This window comes from Rhincodon typus, chromosome 5 (genome assembly GCF_021869965.1).
Source record: "Rhincodon typus isolate 14 chromosome 5, sRhiTyp1.1, whole genome shotgun sequence".
In the NCBI taxonomy this organism is placed as follows: Eukaryota; Metazoa; Chordata; class Chondrichthyes; order Orectolobiformes; family Rhincodontidae; genus Rhincodon; species Rhincodon typus.
In genome coordinates, this window is record NC_063336.1 from 64,739,896 (window position 1) to 64,765,191 (window position 25,296).

The 25,296-nt window shown below is 41.2% G+C and overlaps 1 protein-coding gene across 1 annotated transcript in view; it reads right to left on the bottom strand.

The window, feature by feature from the left end:
- Positions 1–25,296, bottom strand: part of LOC109927969 (adhesion G protein-coupled receptor F5-like) — a 73,826-nt gene that overhangs the window by 30,849 nt on the left and 17,681 nt on the right. Inside the window, exons 3-7 of the mRNA XM_048596439.1 lie at positions 22,965–23,031; positions 14,647–14,805; positions 5,558–5,905; positions 2,645–2,751; positions 695–753 (exon numbers count right to left, since the gene is read on the bottom strand). Coding sequence (XP_048452396.1) covers positions 695–753; positions 2,645–2,751; positions 5,558–5,905; positions 14,647–14,805; positions 22,965–23,031 — 740 coding nt within the window. The remainder of the gene's footprint in view (positions 1–694; positions 754–2,644; positions 2,752–5,557; positions 5,906–14,646; positions 14,806–22,964; positions 23,032–25,296) is intronic.

Here is a 25,296-nt window from a genome sequence, read left to right on the forward strand (position 1 = left end):
GTGAAATAAAGTGTGGACTTGGCGACCGCTTTGCCAAACACCTATGTTCGGTTGCAAAAAAGACCCTGAGCTTCCAGTTGCCTGCCATTTCAACACACCACATTGTTCCCTGGCCAACATCTCTGCCTCAGGCTTGCTGCAGTGAAGCTCGGCACAAGCTGGAAGAACAGTACTTCATTTTCCACTTGGGAACTCAACAGCCTTCTAGACTCAATGTTGAGTTCAACAATTTTCTGGATTAAGCTCTCCCATGTGCTTACCCCAAACCCGCACACACCAAAATTGTTATCACATGGTCTGCTATTACACAAAACCCATTGTTAACCACTAACAGTCTCCATTAACATCTCCTCACCATCTTAGCCTGATTGTTATCCATTCCTTTGTCTGTCCAACTGTTCTTCTCTCCCTTTGGGCTCAATCTCCACCTATCGTTTACTCCTTAACCCCTCCCTTCACCTTATCTCTGTCTAAAAGCTAACATTTTCCTAGCTGCCATCGGTTCTGAGGAAGGGTCACTGGACCCAAAGTGTTAACTCTGATTTCTCTCCACAAATGCTGCCAGACCTGTTGAACTTTTCCAGCAATTTCTGCTTTAGTTGTTGTTTATGTATTAAGTTCTCTACACTTAGAAGTAAACTTTAAGGATAAAATGTGACTGTGAAAAATTCTTGCCTCAAAATATTTCACTTACGTGAAACCTACAACATTCACCGTAGCATCTGGACGCACACTTTGGAAACTGTTTTCCAGCTAGAGAAATGGAAAGAAATGTTAGAAAAATGACATTCTAAAAATAAATGTATAAATAACAGAAGGGTGGCCAACTATATTCCTTATACAGGAATATAAATGTAAATATTTCCATATCAATAAGCAACAATATTGTGAAACAAAAATTGATGTAACAGGGCATGTAACAATGCCAACAGTTCATTAGATTTGTACCTATTTAAGTTTATAAGGTTTTTACTTGCTAGCAGACAAGTTGATTTGTTTACAGCTCAGTGAGGGAAACCATCAATTGGTAGAATGAGTAAAAACAAAACTTCATAGTTTTACAAGCTTTACCAACAAACAAAATTAAAAGAAATAATGTTTCATACTTGCAATGGTTAATTTTCAGAGCTAGAGAGGTTGATTGGCTGAAATTAATATTTACCACACTGTTAAAAGACCAGTTAGACCTATACTTAACTCTTTGTGGTCAGATCAGTTTACATCTTGATTGGAACATTACCTTATTCAATGAATGTCGATGAGTTGGTAGACAATACACTTTTTTGCAAAGCTAATGAAACAGCAGAGGTTTGCAAGCAGCAACATTTTAATGAAGTTTTGTTTTTATATTTTCTAATCAGCCTGTTCAGAGATGTTGTAATACACCTCTGGGGCAGGTAGGAATTGAACTTACGTCTCCAGGTTTGCAGAGAGAAAGAAAGAGAGAAAGAGACAACCACAAGATGCCACAAGGGCCCTGAACTTTGTTTTCATTCATTCACAGCGTGTTTACATCATTGTCAAGATCAGATTTTATGACTTGTCTTCAATTGTCCCCAAAAAGTATTCATTCAATAAAACTTAAGTTTTTCATTTTGCTAAGCCACTTTAAGAAGCATTTGAGTCAACTATTTTTTTAATATCTTGACTCACGTCAGCCAGATGAGGCAACAGCAGTAATTTCCTTCACTAAAGGACATTAATAAACCAGATGGGGTTTCTCCAACAGTCCAGTAGATTTGTGATCACCATTATTGAAACCTTTTTTTTCCAGATTTTTACTTAATTATCCAAATTTAAAAGTGCCAAATGCCATGATGAGGTTTGAATTGTGTTGCATGATCATTGATCCATCTTATGGAGACCAGTTGCATATTAACTTTGCCACTGTGCTTCATTATAATAGCCAATTTAAACATGCATTAAATAATCAAGATCACAGGTGCAGAAGGAACCAAAGCAAGAAGAATTTAGTACCATTAGTGAAGAAAATTAAGTTTTAGATTGCAACTGAGTTTTTCCAAAATAATATTTATTATTGGGCTTTGCTGGCTAGGCCATTCCTAATTGTCCTGGAAAAAAAATGACTCAATTATTCACCACATTCAGGACAGAACCAAATCAGGAAACAAATAATTGGTAAATAAATCAATTAAGATCTGGGTAGTTTCTATGCTTAAACCTAAATTTGCAAAACATTTAATAAAAATAATTCAGAGTAACCAGTCAGGTTAATATACTGCTAAAGCCAATTAGGTATATTTACATATTATTTAAAAACTCTGTAAATCTGTGTTATGCATTGCCTGAAAGATCACTTTCTGCAAGCTTTTTCATGGTAACATTTAAAATGGGAAGTTATATCTAAATTTTTCTACTGGAAATTAATGTGAAAGGATTTGTTGTCACAGTTAGTGAATTAGCAATTAAATTAATGTTTGCTTTAATCACAAGTATTACACACTGCATTTTCCTTTTTGAAATTTTAAAGTCTCAACGAATATTTTCACTTTAATGCAGCAGTAGGGACTTAGATCAAAACTTCTGTTGTACACTCCTGAAAGACAGGAGGTAATTCCAGCAAAAGACAGTATGAAAAAAGATTTTATTTTCAGTTTGTAATATTATCCACTCAGTTACATACCGCTGTCTTAAATTGTTTTGAGAGGTTTTTAAACATGGGTGAAGAAGGATCACTTAGTTCCTTTGTAAAATTTAGTCCGAGAACTCTGAATGCAAATTTCTGTCGTACTGCAAGAAGAAAAATTATTGTTTTACTATTTCAGCTACTAACAATGTATAATTGCTTTAAGATACTTTGTTCACTTTATAACACAATATTCAACAAAGAATTATGGGCAGAATTTTTCAGAAAGAACAATATGTAAAACTGCAACTCAGATTATTTAGCAAAATAGAATAATCAATCTGTGAAATTAAAAGATTCAGGATAGTATCTTACACTTGGTGTCAAATTAGGATCATGTGCACACAGCTTTTGTGTGTGATCAAAGGCCTTAGAGCTTCAAAGTGGTGTCTGTAACATGGGAAGTCCAACTTTTGAATGGGTTACACAGATACCGTATTTGTGATGGTCTTAGTATGCTGTCCCAATTGAGTTGCTGTAAATATGTACAGCAGGTACACCGTGAGTATCTTTTGTGGATACAGGACATCTTTCCTCTCATTCATTTCTAGCAAGCCCTCTAATGCTGTGTCTGAAACCCTGGATCCTGCTCTCCCTTATTATATGCTAGTCTTCAGTGTTTCACAGGTAAGTTTCACTTCTTGCATGAATACCAGCATCGGCTTAGTCGGCAGGGTGGCTAAAATGCGAGCGTTTCAGTCTTGACATCCTCCTGAAAAGTCTTATTGTAAAGAAAGATATCAGACTTGCTTCCCAGCACCTGAATGAAAATGGTTCCTGAGGCTATATAGGTAAAGAGAGAAGTCATTTCTGCAAATTTGGAATTGTGACGCCATGTATTCTGGTTCAGACCAGAGCAGCTCTCCAAACCATCCATATCTTGTCCTACATGATGTGCAAAAATGCCTTTAACATGCTCGATCTGCTCATCGCACAGATTCATTCTTTTCCAATGAATGCCTGTCTTATTTCATGCAATGTATACCTGCAGTATATCACCCTCAGGTTGATGCTGTACAAAATCTATCAAGAATGCACTCACACAAACCCTTCCTATCCATAAAACATAGATTGTTGGTGTGCAGGTATCACAAGGGCTAAGAAAGACAAATGGACTGTTACCATTTATGGTGGAGGGAATTGAATGTAAAAGTAGGGATCTGTTGGTACAGTGACATATGGTACTGATGAGAAAATCTGGAGTAATGTGTTTTGTTTTGGATACAAATCCATTAGAAACAGTTCAGCGAAGGTTCAGTCATCTGATACCTGGAATGGTACTGCTGGGGAAGGTGGGGGACATTATCTTATGAGGGACAGCTTACCATTAAAGTTTGGAAAAATAAGAGGTGATCTTATTTAGAAGCTTATTAAGATCCTGAGAGGATGGATAAGGTGGATGCTGAAAAGAAGCTTTCCTGTGGGAGAAACCAGAACTAGGATCCAGAGTTTAAGACCAAGGGTTACCTGTTTAAGATGGGAATCAGAAGAGTTTGTCTCTCTCAGAGCATCATGCATCTTTGTAAATCTCTTCTCCTCAAGTACTGGAAGCAGTGTCATTGAATATTCTTCAAATGCAGGTAGATAAGTTCTTGACCCTTACGGAAGGAGTCAAAGTATGTTGCGGGTAGGTAGAAAAGTGGAGTTGAAACCACAACAGGCTCGAAGGAACTGAATGGCCTACTCCTGCTCCATTATTTTTAATTGACCTGTGCAAAAATATTATTGCACAGCTCTGAAGCAGGTGGGACTTGAACCCAGGCCTCCTGGTTCAGAGGTAGGCATGTTAACATTGCATCACAACAGCCCCATTCATGTGTCTGTATATTGTAATAGAAAGTGCACCTGTGATAGCATTATGCAATTTCTGGCCTGAGATTGTGCAAATGGTTTCTGTCATATCCCTTAGATTTGGCTGGATTGCGGATCATATACATCCAGAATTGGGTGTGTCTTTGTGCTTTGGCTTTTCCTACATTCCTACATCTTTAGGTTCTAAATGGGATAGCTGAGGAGATTCCTAATGCACCAGCTACGTCTTTCAGAATTCCCTTGATTCTGAAAAAGTCCCAGCAAATTGGAAGTTAACAAGTGTAGTACATTTCAAGAAAGAAGGTAGAGAGAAAACAGGGAACTACAGGCAACTAGGTGCAGAGCTGGATGAACACAGCAGCCTAAGCAGCATCATAGGAGCAGAAAGGCTGACGTTTCGGGCCTAGACCCTTCATCAGAAATGGGGGAGGGGAAGGGGTGGAGCCAGTAAAGGTGAGTGTAGGTGGGGAGTTAGGGAGGGGATAGGTCAGTCCAGGGAGGACGGACAGGTCAAGGGGGCGGGATGAGGTTAGTAGGTAGGAGATGGGGGTGCGGCTTGAGGTGGGAGGAGGGGTTAGGTGGGAGAAAGAACAGGTTAGGGAGGCGGGCCGAGCTGGACTGGTTTTGGGATGCGGTAGGGGGAGGGGAGATTTTGAAGCCTGTGAAATCCACATTGATACCATTGGGCTGCAGGGAGTTCACCTAACAACAGTCATCAACTAAGTGCTACAGAACATTTTCAAGAAAGCCTGAATTTAAAAGGTCACACCATGATCAAAGTCTGCATGGTTTAACAAAAGATAAATCACGTTAGAAAAATTTATTTGCTTTTTATAGATGGAACTGATCAGGTTGACAAAGGGAAAACGTCAAATCTAGTATATACGAATTTTCAATATGAATCCATACAAAAGGTCTCATGGATTTGAGGGCAGGGACAGAGGCAGATATCACAGGCCCCAGTACAATTCCTGGCCCATCCCATTACAATTGGAAAGGACTTCATGAGACCACACATGGAATGCTCTGTGTAGTTTTGGTCTCCATAGTTAAGCAGGATATATTTACATTGACTACAAAAGGAATAAACATTGTTACCTAAATTAGCTTGCAAAGTCGTTGTTGTTGTTGTGGTCGTGGTTGTGGGTGCTGTTGTTGTGGATGTCCTTGACATTGTTGTGGGTGTCCTTCTTCTGGTTGTTGTTGACGTTGTCGTGGGAGTTGTACTTCTTAGTGTAGTTGTGGACGTGGTACTTTGCGTGGGGGTTACCATTACAGACATGGGCATACAGAAAATCCCTTCTGTTGGTTCACTCCTGATGCATTCACAGGTCTGGCCATCTGTGATATTCCCACTGCAAGACTGGTATTTACTACAAAATATCGAGTTCCAAATAAATCCACCTTCGCACATGCACTGAGTTTCATTGTTCACATTCTGACAAACTAAGTGAAAATAAATGTCATTAGAACATTTCTATTTGTCGATGGGTGAGAAATAAGTTTATGTAATACCAATCAAATATATTAAAACAGTTGCAAACAACGATTCTCAGTGGCTTTATGAACGATTTTAATCAGGAAACCCATATAGGTCATATAACATTGTGAAGTGTTGCTTTCCCCCAGAGCAGCAACACTTCAAAAACAACTTTCTCCTCCATGGTTTCCATATACATTGAAAATAATTATTTTCCCTATCACTCAGTAACAGAGTGAATATGTATGTAATAAATCTAACAAATCAATGATATTTAAATTTCTTGAGACATTAAGTGTAGAGATCTGTAAGTTCAATCCAGCTGTTAAGTGCTCAGATGTGGAAAAATGTTTGTTAACAAAGAATATTTTTACTAAAGTTTTAAGTAAATTTTCATTTAATAAAAGGAGTCAGAAACAGGAATTGTTTGATAAATGACATTGTTTATAAAAACTAAATACCAAATTACCCTTGAAATGAATCATTTCCTTAATCTCATTGTAGTGAAATGAAACAGCAATAATATTCAATTAATTCTTAACATTTATTTAGTGTTTCTTTATTTAATAGGAATTGAGATACATAATGCATGTAATATTCATAGTAATGGTCCAGATTTTGTGGTTGTATCGTTCACAAGACTACTTCAATTTTGTGATTTTTGCAATGATAGGAACATAGGAACAGGAATAGACAAATTACCTCCTCAAGCCTGCTGTGCCACTCAATGACATCATGGTTGATGCAAATCCTGTAACACGTTTCGGAGACCACAAATCAATCATTCTCAAGTTTAAAACTAATAATTGATCGGTTGTCATTTGTAAGGATGGTTGCGACTTTGTAGGCATGGAAATGTTTTCTAGTTTCATTCTTGAAATGTCAGGATCAAACTTTTTAATCATGCCCCCAAATCTAACAGTTCCTATTACCAGGAATAGTTTCGATCTACTTACCCACTCAAATTTTCTCAATATTTTGAAAACACCTATCAAATCACCCCATAACCTTATAAATTTAAAGAACTTCATCTGTCTGTGTAACGTCTCCTTGTTTTCTGATCCTTAGAATCAAGATTCTGAAGACACTGGCTCTCATTGCCTCAGTGTAAAATGTTAATGTGGCATCGTTAGTGTACAGTAACTCTCTCTAACAACACTCAAGAAGCTTGAAACCATCCAGGACAAAGCAGTCCACTTGACTGGCACCACATCTAAAAACAAATAGTCAATCTCTGCACTACTAATGCGAGTGGCAGTGCATACCATCTACAAGAAATTCACCAAGGCTTTTTAGACAGCACCTTCCAAACTCACTACCATCTGGAAGGACAAGGGCAGCAGATACATGGAAACACCACCACCTGCAAGTCCCTTTCCAAGACTCACTATCCTGACTTGGAAATCTGTCACTGTTCCTTCATTGTCAAGGGGTCAAAGTCCTGGAAACCCTCCCTAGCACCATTGTGTGTCTACCTACAGCAAGTGGACTGCAGTGGTTCAATAAGGCAGCTCACCACCACCTTCTCCAGGGCAACTAGGGTTGGGCAACAAATGCTCTCCAGCCAGCAATTCCACATCCTATGAATGAATAAAGAAAATGCTGCCAGTAAATCAGTGTTTCACCTGGTAGAGTTTGGGGCATTGAACGGTGAGATGAGAAGATGTAGAGGAGCAGTTGTTTCTCCTTAACTTGCATGAAAACATACTGGAGAAAATGGAGGGATAGTTTGCTGGGACTGAGGAGTAGACCAGAATTATATGGACAGAACAGTCCCCTCACAGCACTGAAATGGGGAGAGGTGGGTAGCTATAGTCAGTAGCGGAAATGGCAGAGAATGATTGATTGCTGAGGCTAAAGGGATAGCAAATCCCATTGCCATTCAGAAGGGAGGGCAAAGAGAGAAAGCAAAAGTGTGTGAAATACAATAGACATGGTTGAATGCTCTGTCAATTACATTGTGCCAAAGGTGAGGATAAAGGACATACTGGAAAAGCTATTATGCAAGATTGCATTTTCTGAACAAATAAAGCAGAAATTGAGAAACTGGAAGAATGGGATAAAATATTTACACCTGTAAGAACTGTGCCTTTTTATTTTTGTGTGTTGAAGAACTGACGGCTGCAATGGGAAAGAGTTGGTTTGAAATCAGGGATTTGCCAGGAAGGCTGGATAATTTTACAGCAATGAATTCAATACCTGTTGTGAACTCTGCAGGAACCCATTGCCACAAAACAATGTGCAGATGATAAGGAGCTGAGGGGTTGTTTACAAGTGAAGCTGATTGGTTGTCAGCTAACTGAACAGCTTGGAACTGGAAACAGGTTACGAGGATGTAGGCACACAGAAAGGTGCGTTGTTTTTCTCCCAGCAGAAGTTGTCAGTTCTCTGCAGTCATAATGCAGCTTAACTTTGAAGAACAGTTTCTGCTACAGTTGCTGTGAGCTCTAACTTTTGAAGTGACAAATCAAAGATTTTTTGCAAGTGAATCAATCACTTTGTACTTCTTACAAACTAGAGGAAACTTCTGGGGAAAGACAACTGAAAACTAAAAATCTGGCTGGCTGAAGATGGATAATCTCAACATTGGAATTGGAAAGCAAAGATCACTGAAATGAGTTTCCAGTTTTTCTCTACGTCTGCCTCTCAGCTATTTGCCTATATGATATCTGTGTGCATGTGTAACGAGAAGGTTTTGCGGAGATTAGAGTTTTAGGTCATTGTGTTAAATAATGTTTAGTACAGAAACCTGGTCCATGCTTTCTCATAAACATAATCTGAAAGTCAGATAAATTGGGATACTGCACGTATCTGTACTACCTTAAAAAAAACTTTAATATTTGGCACAACTCCAGAAGTAGTGGAGCTTGATTTACATCATGTTACCCCAATGGGTCATGAAACGGAAATGCTGTGGGACAAAGTATAGATATGACAGCTATGGAGTTAGTGAATGTCAGCCGATAAACTAGGAAAGCAAAGAACAGAATTTAGGGAAGGGAAAAGGACCAAAGACAGACTAAATGAAGAAGAGCAAATGGTGGAAATTGGAAACAAAGTTGATGAAATTTTCTAGTTCAGAGGAAGAACAGAAAGGGATACCAATATAGATGTAATGTCTGGGAAAAAAATGTTCAAGTGTGCCCAGAGTAGAATTGGAACAGGAATTATTTCACATATACCAATAAAGGCAGGCACGTAAGACAACAACATTAATTACAGGAAATAAGTGGACTTGAAGGGCAAGTTGTTCAATGTGATAGCAAGTTGGGAAAAGAGGATGATGATAGCCAGGCACTGATTGTTCCTCTCTTTTAAGAAAGAAGAAGAGTTATCAAAATGTCCTAGTGGAGGATGTAGGTGTAGGAAACCAGGCACCAATGGAGAAAAAGATATGGTTAGGTGTAATAAAGTGGGACCTTTTAAAATGATGGAAAGCTCAAAAGAATCCAGTTATAGATATAAAGATACTGGTTAAATGGAGAAGAAACGAGTATGTTTGGAAGAAAATTATTGTTCAGCGGCGGGAGTTGGGGGAAAGCGCGAGGGCAGCCAGGAAGGTAAGCTTTAGTTTAAAAGACTTACCTCGTGAGACTGTGGACTTCATTGTTCAGCAGCGGAGTTGGGAGAGTGCGAGGGGACTGCTGGGTAAGTAAAACCATCTCTTCTGGCAGTGGCTAAACCCGAAACACTACATGTGTGGTGTGACTCCCACCCATCCTCCTCCTCTAACCAAAAAAATAGACTCTGTGTGAAGGGTCAGTAAGGCAAGTTGTTTTTTTCCCTTCTTTTTCTTTCTTTTTCTTTCGCTTTTGTTCGGCGGGAAGCTGTCAGAGGGAGGAGCAGCAGAGCAGAGGTGAGTATAAGAGCACCAGAGCTCGGCCCACGAGCTGCAAAAAAAACTGGAGTGATGTCACAGGGAGGCTGTGACCTGATTGGTTGGTGGGAAATCTGCACTAAGTTTGAAAAAGAACCCAGGAAAGTAGTATCAGCAAATTTAATTAACTCATAATAAATTATATAAATTAATAAAGTAATTAACTAAGTAGAAATGGCTGGACAGGTGATGTGTTGTAGCTGTATGATGTGGGAGCTGGCTGATCCCATTGCGAACTGCAGTGACCACATATGCAGCAAGTGTTGGTTGCTCGAGGAACTTCGGCTCGGAGTTGATGAGCTGGAATCTGAGCTTCAAACACTGCGGCACATCCGGGAGGGAGAGAAGTATCTGGACAATTTGTTTCAGGAGGCAGCCACTCTTGGTAGATTAAGTACTTCAAATTTGGTTAGTGGCCAGGGACAGCAGGGTGTGACTGTAAGCGAGGCAGGTAGAGGGACCCTGCAGTCAGGAACAGAGGAGCCTCAACTCTTGACCTTGTCCAACAGGTACGAGGTACTTGCTCCCTGTGTGGATGAGGAAAAGGGCTGTAAGGAGGATGAGCCAACTGACCACTGCACCGTGGTACAGGAGGCCATTCAAGAGGCGAGAGCAAAACGACAAGTGGTAGTTGTAGGGGATTCTATAATTAGGGGAATAGATAGTATCCTTTGTAAACAGGATCAAGAGTCTCGCATGGTGTGTTGCCAGCCCGGTGCCAGGGTGAGGGATATCTCTGACTGGCTTGAGAGGATATTGGAGTGGGAGGGGGACGATCCAGAACAAACAAGATAGGCAAGACTAGGAAAGAGGACCTGTTCAGACATTATCAGGAGCTAGCAACCAAATCAAAGAACAGGTCCTCAAGGGTTACAATCTCTGGATTACTGCCCGAGCCATGTGCTAATTGGCATTGGGACATGAGAATGAGGGAAGGAAACACGTAGCTAAAAGAGTGGTGCGGGAAAGTGGGGTTCCCTTTCATGGGGCACTGACATCAGTATTGGAACAGGAGAGATCTGTACCATGGGGACGGTCTCCATTTGAATCAAGCTGGGACCAATATTTTAGCAAAAAGGGTAAATAGGCTGGTCGACAGGACTTTAGACTAGAAAGTGAGGGGAGAGGGAATGGTGAAACTTGCCCCAGTGGGAAACAAAGCAGCAGGTTAACATCTGTAGTGGTGGATTCAACTACGTGGAAAAATATGAAAGAAATGACAGGGAAGGAGAACTCGGGAGAGGTTATTAAAGTCCCCAACACAGACACAAATAGGACAGAGTGTTTGGAAAGGGCTAGCAATCAAACTTCAAACACACTGGATAAACAAACGACAATGAGAAGAGGGACGGTTAATACAGGACTGAAAGTGTTACATCTGAATGCACTCAGTATAAGGAATAAGGTAAATGAGCTTGTGGTGCAGATTGAAATTGGCAGGTATGACATGGTAGGCATCACAGAGACATGGCTGCAAGGGGATCAGGATTGGGAGCTAAATATCCAAGGATATACATCCTATCGGAAAGGTAGGCAGGTGGGCCGAGGGGTTGGGGTTGCCTTATTGGTAAGAAATGAAATTAAATCAATAGAAGTAGGGTCAGATGGTGTAAAATCTGTGTGGGTAGAATTGAGGAACCGCAAAGGTAAAAAAACCATAGTTGGAGTTGTGTACAGGCCTCCAAACAGTACTCAGGAGCTGGGGCGCAAGATACACCAGGAGATAGAAAAGATGTGTAAGAAAGTCAAAGTCACAGTGATCATGGGGGATTTCAATATGCAGGTGGACTGGGAAAATCATGTTGGTAGTGGATTGCAAGAAAAGGAGTTTGTGGAATGTCTACGAGATGGCTTTTTGGAGCAGTTCTTGGTGGAGTCTACAAGAGAACAGGCAATACCAGATTTAGTGTTGTGCAATGAGGAAGACTTGATAAGGGAGCTTAAGGTAAAGGAACCCTTAGGAGGCAGTGATCATAATATGATAGAATTTACTCTGCAATTTGAGAGGGAGAAAATAGAATCAGAGGTAACGGTATTACAGCTGAATAAAGGCGACTACAGAGGTATGAGGGAGGAGCTAGGCAGAATTGACTGGAAGAGGAGCCTAGCAGGAAAGACAGTGGAACAGCAATAGCAGGAGTTTCTCGGAGTAATTCAGGAGACCCAGCAAAAATTCATCCCTAGGAAAAAGAACCACGGTACAGGGAGGATGAGACAACCATGGCTGACTAAGGAAGTCAGGATTAGCATAAAAGCACAAGAGAAAGCATATAATGTGGTGAAGGGCAGTGGGAAACCAGAGGATTGGGAAGCTTACAAAGACCAACAGAGGGCAACAAAAAAGAAATAAGGAGGAAAAAGATTAAATATGAGGGTAAACTAGCCAGTAATATAAATGAAGGCTGTAAGAGTTTCTTTAGATATATAAAGGGCAAAAGAGAGGCAAAAGTGGACATTGGACCACTGGAAAATGATACTGGAGAGATAGTAGCGGGGAACAAGGAAATGGCTGAGGAACTGAATAATTACTTCACATCAGTCTTCACGGTGGAAAACACAAGTAATATCCCAAAAATTCAAGAGAGTCAGGGGGGAGAGCTGAGTATGGTGGCCATCACCAAGGAAAAGGTGCTAGTAAAACTGATTGGCCTGAAGGCGGACAAATCACCTGGACCAGATAGACTATACCCCAGAGTCCTTAAGGAGGTAGCTGAAGAGATAGTGGAGGCATTAGTGGTGATCTTTCAGGAATCACTAGAGTTAGGGAGGGTCCCAGAGGTCTGGAAAATCATTAATGTCACACCCCTTTTAAAAAGGGAGTAAGGTAAAAGACAGAAAATTACAGGCTGATTAGCCTAACCTTGGTCATGGGTAAGATTTTGGAGTCCATTGTGAAGGATGAGATTTCTGAATATTTGGAAGTGTATGGTAAAGTAGGGCAAAGTCAGCATGGTTTCATCAAGGGGAGGTCATGCCTGACAAATCTGCTGGAATTCTTTGATGAAGTATCGAGCAGGGTAGACCACGGAGAGCCAATGGATGTTAACTACCTGGACTTCAAGAAGGCCTTTGACAAAGTGCCGCACAGGAGGCTGCTGAGTAAGATAAGGGCCCATGGTGTTAGAGGCAAGGTACTAGCATGGATAGAGGATTGGCTGTCTGGCAGAAAGCAGAGAGTGGGGTTAAAAGGGTCTTCCTCAGGATGGCAGTCGGTGACAAGTGGTCTTCCACAAGGGTCAGTGTTGGGACCACAGCTTTTCACTTTATACATTAATGATCTAGATGAAGAAACTGGACATTCTGGCTACGTTTTCACACGATACAAAGATAGGTGGAGGGACAGGTAGTATTGAGGAGGCGGGGAGGCTGCAGAAGGATTTGGACAGGTTAGGAGAGTGGGCAAAGAAGTGGCAGATGGAGTACAACGTGGGAAAGTGTGAGGTCATGCACTTTGGTAAGAAGAATAAAAGAATGGACTATTTTCCAAATGGGGAGAAAATTCAGAAGTCTGAAGTGCAAAGAGACTTGGGAGTTCTAGTCCGGGATTCTCTCAAGGTAAATTTGCATGTCGTCAGTAGTCAGGAAGGCAAATGCAATGTTGGCATTTTTTTTTGAGAGGACTTGAATATAAAAGCAGAGATGTACTACCGAGGCTTTATAAGGCTCTGGTCAGGCCACATTTGGAGTATTGTGTGCAGTTTTAGGCCCCATATCTCATGAAGGATGTACTGGCCCTGGAGCGGGTTCATAGGATGTTCATGAGAATGGTCCCAGGAATGAGAAGCTTAACATATGAGGAACGTTTGAGGACTCTGGGACTATACTCATTGGAGTTTAGAAGGATGAGGGGAGATCTAATTGAAACTTACAGAATACTGAATGGCCTGGACAGAGTGGATGTTGGGAAGATGCTTCCATTGTTAGGAGAGCCTAGGACCCGAGGGCACAGCCTTAGAGTAAAGGGAAGACCTTTCAGAACAGAGATAAGGAGAAACTTCTTCAACCAGAGAGTGGAGAATCTATGGAATTTATTGCAACAGAAGGCTGTGGAGGTCAGGTCATTGAGTACATTTAAGACTGAGATAGATAGGTTCTTGATTATCAAGGGGATCAAGGGTTACGGGGAGAAAGCGGGAGAATGGGGTTGAGGAACTTACCAGCCATGATTAAATGGCGCAGCAGACTCGATGACCGAAAGGCCTAATTTCTGCTCCTATGTCTTATGGTTTCATGGTCTTAAGAGGCTGAAATGTTGAGTTTAACTGGACAGACCTGTTTGTGGATTTTGGAACAATGCTGTTTAAGGCTGGGCCATAAAGAAATTGGAGGAAATGGAGGGAAGATCTCCAGAGAAGATCAATTCTGCAACAATCCTGGAAACAGGGGTTTGATGATTGGTGGTGGGAACACAAGTCCACTGGAAGGTAGGAGCAAGTGATGAGTTGGCATTCAGCCTCTTTGAGGTAACCGTCTGTGGCCCAGACAACAACAAGATCACATTTGTCAGTGGGTTTGTTGATAATGACATGGTAGCTCTAGTGACGCAGCAGAAGAATGTAGTAAACCAAAATGTATCAACTGCATTTGAGAAGCCACAAAGGACTTCCTTTGTGTCATAATTTTTATGAACCAAGCTTAAGAGGCTTTTCAGCTAAACTGACATGTAGATTAAAATCAAATTGTCTTATGAAAAGAACAGAATTGAAAGTATTGGTTATATTTTACCACATCACAATTAACCAAAGGCCAACTTTAAATCAGAATGAAATGTACTATCTTTGCAAGATTTATATTACATTTAGGTTTTTGATATATTTCATTTACACTCACCTGTTGTGATCGTGATGTTAGTAATATTTAATGTTCCATTTTCAAAATGGACTGATGTGGGATACGAGTTATTTTTCAGGTAGAATTTCAGCTTATCATCACTTAAAGTTTCTGTTATGTTTAGTTCAATGTCCAGCTGGTATTCCTGTTGTTGAAGAACTGCAGTGTTCAACAAATAAAAGGAAGAGTTAGATCAATGCCAAAATAATTAACTACCATTTAAGATCAAAACATTCAAACCTGTTCAACACTTTACCATCAGCAAAAATAAAACATCAATCAAAATGCTGAGGAAACTCAGCTGCTAGCTCCATCTGTAGAGAGATAAACGGAGTTAGTATTGCGTGTAATACAGGTCTTGTTTATTTTTCATTAGTACTGAGGTCTCTCAGGCAATTCTAGTTAGACTTTATACCAAAGCTCCTGGCTCCACCACAGTGAGAAAGGTATTTGTTTTATCCTCATTGGCTATTTTATTTGCCATCAGCCAAATGTGAAACCTTCATTTATTATTACTCAAGCCCCCTTTGTTAAAGGTGACTTATTATTAAGGTTTTGGAGTAGATTTGTTACTTGATTTGTGGGTGTTGTGCTTGGTTGGCTCGCCAAGCTGGTTCGTTGTTGTTCCGCAGACGTCTCATTACCATGCTGGGTAACATCATCAGTGCAGTCTCCGATAAAGCGCCGTTGTGTTTTCCCGCCTGGTTTTTAAACTCTGGAGTCCGTTGAGCTGGATTACCTCACTTCCAGTTTTCCTTCATAGTGGAGTGTATATGGGGTCAAATTCTATGTGTTTGTTGATGGCTTTCTTCGTGGAGTACCAGGCTTCTAGGAATTCCCGTGCCTGTCTCTGCTTTGCTTGTCCCAGGATTTATTATTACTCAAGCCCTCTTTGTTAAAGGTGAATTCCCCAATTTTTCACAAGTATTGTTCCATTTTTATCATTCAATTACAAACTGTGCTGAATTAACTGAGCAGTTTGTAAGTACGTATGTGCACATGAAATAACTTTAAAAGTGTGTCACAATTACTTGAATCATTGTTTTAAAATATTTATCTTAGCCTTACTGTCATCTTTCTGTGATGTACTCAACTGAAAAAGGTTCTTGTGGATTCAACTGAAAGCTGCCGTATGAAGCACACTTTATTTTCAGCCCTGCAACATAGAGGCCAGCGTATTATAATAAAATCAACTTTTATAATAAACTGCATTCAGGACATCCCTGTTTAAATAAGTCCATTATTAATGTCCAGCACAGTGAAATATTTTGCCCTTGGGGCCTGCCTCATCATGATTTCAAGACTGAACAGCACACAGACACTGTTGCTGAATTAAAACAGGTCCTAGCACAGGCCCCAACACTGCAGGTACACCACCTAAAACTTTCTTTCGCTTTGGAAGTTGCAGCCATGTACATCACACTGGCAGTTATACATCTCCAAGAATGACACAATAAGCTTGGACTGGTAGCCTCTGCCTCCCGGATACTTTCACCAGTACAGCAGAGATTCTCTACGTGTTGGAAGTTCTTGGTAACCATGCTCTGGACAGTACAACATTTTGCTTGAATTGTTGGCCTGAAACCCCTAACCATGCTGATGGTGCACACCCCCATTCACCTTTTCACCCATTCACCCATTCAACGTTTGCTGGACAGCAGGATTAAAGACAGTACTGTCAGCCAAAACCGCATTGCGCACTGGATCCTAATGTTATAGGTTTGTGGCATTGTGGTCAAATGTACCAAAGTGCTAACTGCCTAGCCGACAATTTGAGCTACAGAAGAGGACCCCATGAGTGTCAGGTAGTGGCAAATGTTCCCAAAGGATCATTTGTGTCAAAACAAAATGGGGGAAGACCCAAGGGAACCTGGGGAGCAGAAGAGAGACCCCTGTAAGGGTATTTGTAGACGGATCCTCTATGATGGAAGATGGACACTGAAAGACAGGATGTCATAAGAAATGGAGAACCACAGAGGTGAACTCCCAATAGAATTAGTGCTGAAGCTCCCAAGCAAGATGAGCACTCAGGCAGCTGAGCTGGCAGCTATAGCCTATGTGGTCAGTCACCCTGAAACATTCCCCCCCACCAGCAGATGTAAACTCAGACAACATGGATGTCTACGACAGTGTAACTGATAACCTGCCACCACGGGAAGCTAGAGGTTTCATCTCAACTGACAGGAAACCATTACCGACTGCACTCTTCTCAAATTTATTCTCCAAGTCAGCGAATATGGCATCATTAAGGTGACAGTTCACCACTGAACTTCTCCAGCTGGGAGCGTAAGGACAGATGAATTTGTGAAGCAGAGTGCCCACGAAGGAGAACCAATGGCAACCCACCCCCAATCCGGAACAAACAGATACCATCTCTGTGAGCCAAACCAAGACTGAAATCTGGTACAGGCTCAGAGCAGAGACGCTAAGTTAAAGCAAGTACTGGAGTGAACGATCCCCACCTCGTACAACAAGTGGGCGGACAAGTTAAATACTAAGGATGGACTTGTTCTCAACGTTGGATAATACGTGGCACTAGTCCAGAACTGAAATTAAGTGATTTATCAATGCCACAAAGTTCAGGATCTTCAAGGGACAGGAGCCAAAACTGACAGAATTAAGGGATTGTGTTGGTGGCCAGCAAGGGGAAAATACATAAAACATACGTTGAGAATTGTATTATCTGTGCCTGGAGCAACCCAGACAAGTAAACCAATAAAGGATAGGTAAGGCATACTCAACCAATTGCAGGCCTATCGACTGAACGCTAAATAAACAAGGTCAGCCCCTACCACCTTGCAAGGGGGGATATAAGTATATCCTTGTCACTGTGGACATTTTACCAAGTGTGTAGAGGCATATATAAACCCTTGAAATTGCAGTATACATCTTATTTCACCACATTTTCACTCATTGAGGTCTTCCCACAATATTGATTCAGACGAGGGAACCCATTTCACAGCCCAGGTAATGCAGGCCATAATGAATACATTTGGCATCAACCAAAGGTTCTACATTGCCTACCATTCTCAATCCAGCAGGATGGTAGAGAGGATGAATAGCACTCCTCAAAGGGATGCTGCGAAAAGTCAATATCTAGGAAAACAACTTGACCCGGAATGTAGTTTTACCCTTTGTCCTCATGGTCAGAAGGAAATCACCATCCAGTTCAACTGGATTTACCCTCATCCCTTCCGCATTCTAATGACCGGATGCCCCATGAGAGGGTCAAACCCTTGGTTGGGCTGGGCTTGACAGAGCCCCAGGCTGAAGTCCTCTGCCATGAGAAAACTGAAAATTCTATTAGAAGATGTACAGGTTGTGCACAGAGCAGTGGGGATCAGAATGGTAAAAAGGAAAAAGGGGAGCAAGGTGTACTGTGGTCGGAAGGTGAACCCTGTAGTATCCGGAGTACAGCAGCAGATGATGTTACAAGTTTTCTATTCAGGAACATTCCTTTCCCTGAGATATTCATGTGTCCACTCGATGGTGGATAAGGCCAGCTGTCTGTGTACAGAATTTTGCTAGATACAGGAAAAGCTGGGTAGGATTGTGTTAATCAATTAAAGGCCTATAGAAGCCAAAGTAACAGTCAGCAACACCACATGCTCCTAGGGGAAGTAGGGAATGCAAACACTAACCCAAGTCCTGATCTAGATCCAGACCAGTCATTGATCCAAACCCAATCCAAATTCCTGATACCGATCCAGGATCAGCCCCAGTTACTGGTCCAGGTCAGGATCCTGGACAATGTCCCCCTTGAGGCTCCAACCTTGGGAACTGAACCAAAGCTGGCCCCACCAATTCCAGCCAAAAGAGGAAAGGCTTCAGGGCACAGCAGCCCTGAAGTAAAAGGGATGGTCATAGACAGTCTGCCCAAGAAAGTATCCTATGTTGCACCCTAGCCTAGAGACAGAGACAACCCCTTTACGAAGGCAGTCATTCAGATGCTCCCCGGCAGCCAAGTATTCCCACCTAGTCGGGGGACCTGATTCTCTCTCTCACCCCAACCTGGTACTTCACGAACCCATCCTGGTCATACAGGAACATTGTCATAATCCTCTGTTACCACTGCAGTCTGAATCTGCCAGTCCATACTGGTCATATAGGGATACAGCACCATACAGTATGATAAATAGCATCATCATCATTTTCTTCATTTGGGCCATCTTCATCCTTTTGCCATTTCTCGTCATCTCATTTTCATGTTATTCAAATCAAAGGCCTTTTTGTCTTCTGGCCATTTTTCATCTCGTCATCTAAATTTTAATCATCTGAACCTCTGATGGTGCCTATGCACTGACCCACTTCCAATCCCCATTTTGGATTCACAGAGGTCAAGCCTCAGGTGAGGCTTGACACAGACAATTGATCGACAAAAGGGGAATTGGGAGAATTCAATAAAAACAAATGTCGGGAGGAATTCTGCCGAGCATCAGCCAAGACCAGACACAGTTAGAAAAAAGCTTCTACAGACAGTGAAGGGTACAGAAGGATCGAAACTTGGTCAAATGTCTAAGGATAATAACAGATGCTACCTTGATCTCCTCTCCAGGATAGTGACATACAGCCTGTTGGTCTACATCATCTGCTGGATTTTCAGGATACAATCGTTGGAAGCGTTTATTGGGCAAGAGTACACATACCTCGGCTGGAGGTGGTTTGCCCCACCTGAGGCAGGCAAATGTGAGGATGGTGTTTTGTGGGTCCATTCCAACGAATGTGAGATGTTCGAGTATAGCAACCAACTGGTTGTGTATAGGAGGTCAAATGGGAGCTAAGGTGGGAGCTCAATGGGAACAAATACCATGGGTGACTGGTGACGCTTTTCCATAGACAGATGTAAAGAAATGGGATGTTTGGCTACCAGAGAAAGGGCTAGAGACACCAAATCAAAATGGGTATAGGTCATTGAGGTGGAAAGTGTAGGCACTATCCAAGAGGGAATATGGTTAGAAAATAATGGCATTCTTCTATACACTGTTATGAAAGAGGGACATCTCAAAGGTACCACTCTGGATAGATGTCAGTAGACAAAACTAGTAATTGTGCATCCCTACTGCATATCTTCAGATGAACATGCCTTTTGTGGTTTTCAGGCAAATGCTATTCTAAATTGGACCACAGAGATCTGGAGCCTGAACACAGACATCACCATGGTAATGTATAGGGAGAACAGAGAATACTGAAAAAAAAAACAGAAGAACTGCGGATGCTGTAAATCAGGAACAAAAACAAAGTTGCTGGAAAAGCTCAGCACGTCTGGCAGCATCTGTGAAAGAAAAACAGAGTTAACACTTCGGGTCCGGTGGCCCTTCTTCGGAACTGATGGTGGCTGGGAAAACATCAGTTTATATGCAGAAAAAAGGGAGAGGGATGGGGTAGGGAGTAAACGATAGCATAGAACCTAAAGGGAGAGGAGAGCAGTTGGACAGACAAAGAGTTGATAACAATCAAGCTGGGAGGGTGATTAGTTGTTAATGGGGACTATTAGTGACTAATAACAGGTAGTGTGTAATGGCAGGCTATGTGGTAACAAGGCCTGGTGTGTGGGCTAGGGGTCTAGGATATAGGAGAGCTTAGGCCCTAAAATTATTGAACTCAATATTGAGTCCGGAGGGCTGCAGGGTCCCCAAGTGGAGAATGAGGTGTTGTTCTTCTAGCTTGCATTGAGCTTCGCTAGAACATTGCAGCAAGCCAGAGATCATAGCTTCCCTAAAATACTACCAGTACAGGATCTTCACATGTAACATCAAAAACACCACCTTTTGTATTTGACCATATATACCAGCCAGGGTAGGCCTAACTGAGCTCAGACATCCACAGAGGAGTGAGATCTTTTTCAATGTCAGTGACAAACTCAGACAAACTTTAGGGGATTACTGGGAGAAGTATGACACTGACATTGAGCTCCTACCAGCAAAGATTACAGCAGGTTTGGACACAATTGGCAGATGCTCATAAAGTTTTTGCTACTGTTATTCAGAAGACAGAGCAAATTCAAAAGAATATCAGGGAAATCAAAATGACTAATTTGGAGGCGGGTGGATGATTTCTGGGACCAACAGATACAACGGTGGGTATGTGTCCTATCACATTTGACTGTGTAAACCATCCTATTTAGTTTGATCTACCTCACTGTCTTCTCAGTTAAATTTGTCCACTAGATGAAGAAATTTATCCACAAGCTAACTATAGATTCTATGAGTTCTGAGGAAGGGTCACCGGACCTGAAACGTTAACTCTGTTTTCTCCTTCACAGATGCTGCCAGATCTGCTGACCTTTTCCAGCAACTTTGTTTTTGTATGGATTCTATGCACCTACAATAGGAGCCAAGAAATTAATTAATCCAGACTTTGTCACAAAAGGACTATGTAAATTGTTACGCAGTATGAATTTTACACTATCAAGTGCTGCTAATCTGAGCCTGTGATCCAATTTTTGCTAGATTAACAGAAGGGTCTGTGGTCAAGTGCCACAGTCCCAAAACTGGGCAATCTAAGCTGAACCACAGCCAGAGAAATCAGGCTTGACTGAAATTGGCCAAACTAAATTAAACTGCAACCGGCAGTTATTAGCTACAGAGAACAGTGGAAATTAAATTCAAAGAAGTTGCAGAAGGTCAAAGGTAACACTTACAGCCAGCCCAAGAGTTGTGTATTGGAAAACAGTCAGTCAGACCGTCTGGCATCTTGATTACCTGAGTATGAGCATTTTGCACCTCCTTGGCATGGCAACAGTGAAGGATGTTGGCACCACACCATTGGATGATTTAAACCCAGCTCATGACCCCATTGGCCAAAGGCTACAGAAGATTCTGGAAGGCCTGGGGTGAGGAGGATATAAACATACACCTGAAACAATCCCCTCAGCAAAGACTTGTGGCGGAAGGCTAAAAGTCAATCCAAGAAAACCCAGGAGAAGATCCACCCTGACCTGCGAGACCCACCTTCGTGGAATAGAGCCAGCCCTATGTTGGAGATTGCAATGGTCCAACTCAAACATGTGGATCATGCAGGTATTGCCCTTTCTCAGATGGATAGAGCTAGATAGAGAGTAAATATTGTGGGAATTTGGGAAATGCACACATGGTGTTTTTAAAAAGGAATATTTTGCTTATTAAAATCAAATTGAACCGAAAAATGAACTTTGCATCATTTTGTCCGCCTCGCTGACAACAGGGCTTGGGTAACGTTTTTTTTTTACATAAATTGGTCCAAGTGTCCAAAGCACAGACATCACTGTACACCATCTTTCTGATCCTCTTCCCTAAGCTCAAATTGATAGACAATAAATTGGGTATTTGATTGACTGATATTCATCACCCTGTCTTCCAGAGCTTTTCTCCATTTCTCCAGATGCTTGTTCATAATCCCCACCATGTAGTGAAATGTGTCATCTGCGAACATCATTGACAATGGCACTTCCTTTCTCACTTGAGCAGTTGGAACATACATAACAATCTGGAAGGGTCTCAGTGCTGACCCTTTATTATCTAACATTACTATTGGTGTTAATAAAATAATAAATTAGTTTCCATTTGGTAGCCCTATCAATGTCATATTGTGTCATTATATATAATAATTTAAACACAAATTTTACTTTAAAATTGTGTACCAATATGTCCAACATTAAAGAGAATCATGTATTTGAGCTACGATTGTTACATTCAATATGTTTCTTCTTACTGGCTCTGTATTTCCTCAGAATGAAAGTTACTGTTCTATAGTTTACATCAAAGATCCGTTTCAACGTTGTCAGGAGAATTCTTTGGGGTGAATTTCACAATCTAAATCTGGGTGATATTGTAATCTGGAGAATAGAGTGCTTATCCTTTAAAATAAAAAAAGAGGCTTGACACCAATTATCTATGAAGAAATATCAGAGTTAACATTTCGGGTCCGGTGATCCTTCCTCAGAACACTGGACCCGAAACATTAACTCTGATTTTTCTTCACAGATGCTGCCAGACTTGCTGAGCTTTTCCAGCAACTTCCGTTTTTGTTCCTGGTTTACAGCATCTGCAGTTCTTTTGGTTTTTAGTTAACAACAATTATTCTAGCTTAAAGGATTTCAATGACAGATTTACAACAAGGTATTGTGGCATTCTCCCGAGTACTTTGAAATTCAAACTTTAGTTACATCCATTAAATGCTTCTTTCCTTTTGACAAAAAAAATTCAAAACTCAATTTAACAATTTTAAACAAATCTTTGTCCATAAAGGCAAATTAAATTAGGAAATAATTTCTGAATGTCACCTTAATCTTTAAAAACCCAAAGGAAGACCCAAAGCAGTAGCATGTACTTATCTCCTACCATTTCTTTTCAGTCTATTGTGATGAGTTTGATTGTGACTGTCTTTTGTTAAAGAAGGATCTTCTGCCTAAATTGAAGTACATTGAGGTTATTTGATTGCACAGTTCTGTCTAGAATACACGAAATTCACTCAAAAATTTTAAAAAAGTCAAAAAGGTGAAAACACATTGATGTTCCCACCAAAATGCAGAAAATTAGCATGCAGGTGCAGCAAGCAATCAGCAAGCTAATTGCATGCCATTTTCCTTCTTTTCTTTCTTAGGTTGTGTAAATCACTGGCAGCAGCAGTGTCGTCCATCCCCAGTTGTTGAATTGAATGGCTTGCTGGGCAATTTTAGAGGGCTGTTAAACGTCAGCCATATTGCAGTAGGTCTGGAGTCAGACATAGGCCAGGCCAGGTAAGCAGTTCCTTCCCTAAAGGATATTATTGAACCAGAAGGGGTTTTACAACAATCGATGATTGATGGATTTGCTTGAGATTGTATCTGGAACATTGTGTGCAATTTTTCATAGAATCCCTACAGTGTGGAAACAGGCTCTTCAGCCCAACAAGTCCACACTGTCCCTCAGATCATCCCACCCAGACCCATCCCTCATAACCCACCTAATCTACACATCCCTGAACGCTACGGGCAATTTAACACGGTCAATCTACCTAGCTTGCATATCTTTGGACTGTGGGAGGAAACCGGAGCACCCGGAGAAAACCCATGCAGACACAGGGAGAATGATCTGTATGTGCTAGGAAATATAGGTTTACATTAGAAGGGGTATTCGAAGATTCACTAGATTAGTCCTTGGGATAGAGTTTTATGATGATGGACTGAGTAAATGTATGTGTATTCTCTAATGATTAGTAAAGTAGGAGGTGATCTCATTGAAAATATGATACACTGATGGGGTTTGATCAGGTAGATGTTCAGAGATTATTTAAGCTTTCAAGGCATTTAAATAATGGATGCATAGTCTCATGCCATGAAGCCAATTATTTAGAGATTCATTGAAGAGAAATATTACTTTACTCAAAGGTTTATGAATCTTTGGAATTCTGTCCCCCAGAAAGTTGGGGAGTCTTCATTGTTAAATACAGATAAATCTAGAATAAGTTGATATTTAGTCTCTCAAGTATTCAAGGGATCGTATGAATAGTTGAAGCCTGAGATCAGCCATGATTGTACTGAATAGTAGAGCAGACTCTTTGGGCTGAATAGTCTCCTCCTGCTCTCATCTCATGTGTTCTTTGCTCTCTCAGATATCTGATGAAATTTAAAATTGAAGATGTCAAACAGTTGTGTATGGAGGGGAAACCTCTCGACATCAATAGTTTGGCAGCGGGTGCATCGTTTTCATTAACTGTGACTCATTTATTTGGCCAATGAGAGGAGTCTTAAGTTACTAAAGCTGGTCAGTTTATCACACTTAGCACAATGATGGTACCACAAGATACGAGTGTGTGAAGATGGAACTTTTTCTCCTAAATTATATGAATATTATTGTGTGACTGCAGATTGGTGAAGATGAGATTAAGTGTCTTTTCCTCCCTTGTTGGTCTTGTCCCACCTGCTAGAATCTAGCAGTGACGTCCTTTAGGAATCCATAAGCTCAGTATGTACTTTGGTTGCTGAGCCACTTTTATTCATGGATTTTGAAGTCCCTCACCCAGAATACATTTTGAGCTCTTGCCACCTTTACCAGTTCCTCCAAGTGGTGTTAATCATGGAGGAGTACTGATTCACCAGCCAAGCACAGTCAGCCAGAGATCAGCAGGAGGTTTTCTTGCCCATGTTTGACCTGATACTCTGAGACTTCATTGGGTCCGGAGTCAATGTTGAGGACCCCCATCATGACTGCACACCACTATGCCAAAGCCTCTGCTGGTGATGGTATTGTCTGCGACATTGTGGATAAGGTATGATTGCATGGGGGCATCACATTGCAACACACCATTGCTTACCAGTTTGTGGTTCCTGTCTCCCAGTTTTAGCCTAGCCCCATATTTGGGGAAGGAGGACTTTGCAGGTTTGATGGGCTTGAGTTTGGCATTGTCATCTCTGAAGCCAGGTAGTTCCTCCATTTCCTTTCCTTCACTAAGATGTCTGGAGTCATATGTAAGCCAGAGAAGATAAGCATGACAGTTTTACTGTCTTAAAGGGTGTTTGTGAACCAGCGATTCTTACAACCATCTGCCATGGTGGAATTCAAACTCAGGCCCCTAGAAAGTTAGTTGGGTTTCTGGATTACAAGTCTAGTGACAATACCACTTCGCCCTCACCTCCCCTGTTATGAAATGTGTGTGTGTGTGTGTGTGTGTGTGTGTGTGTGTGTGTGTGTG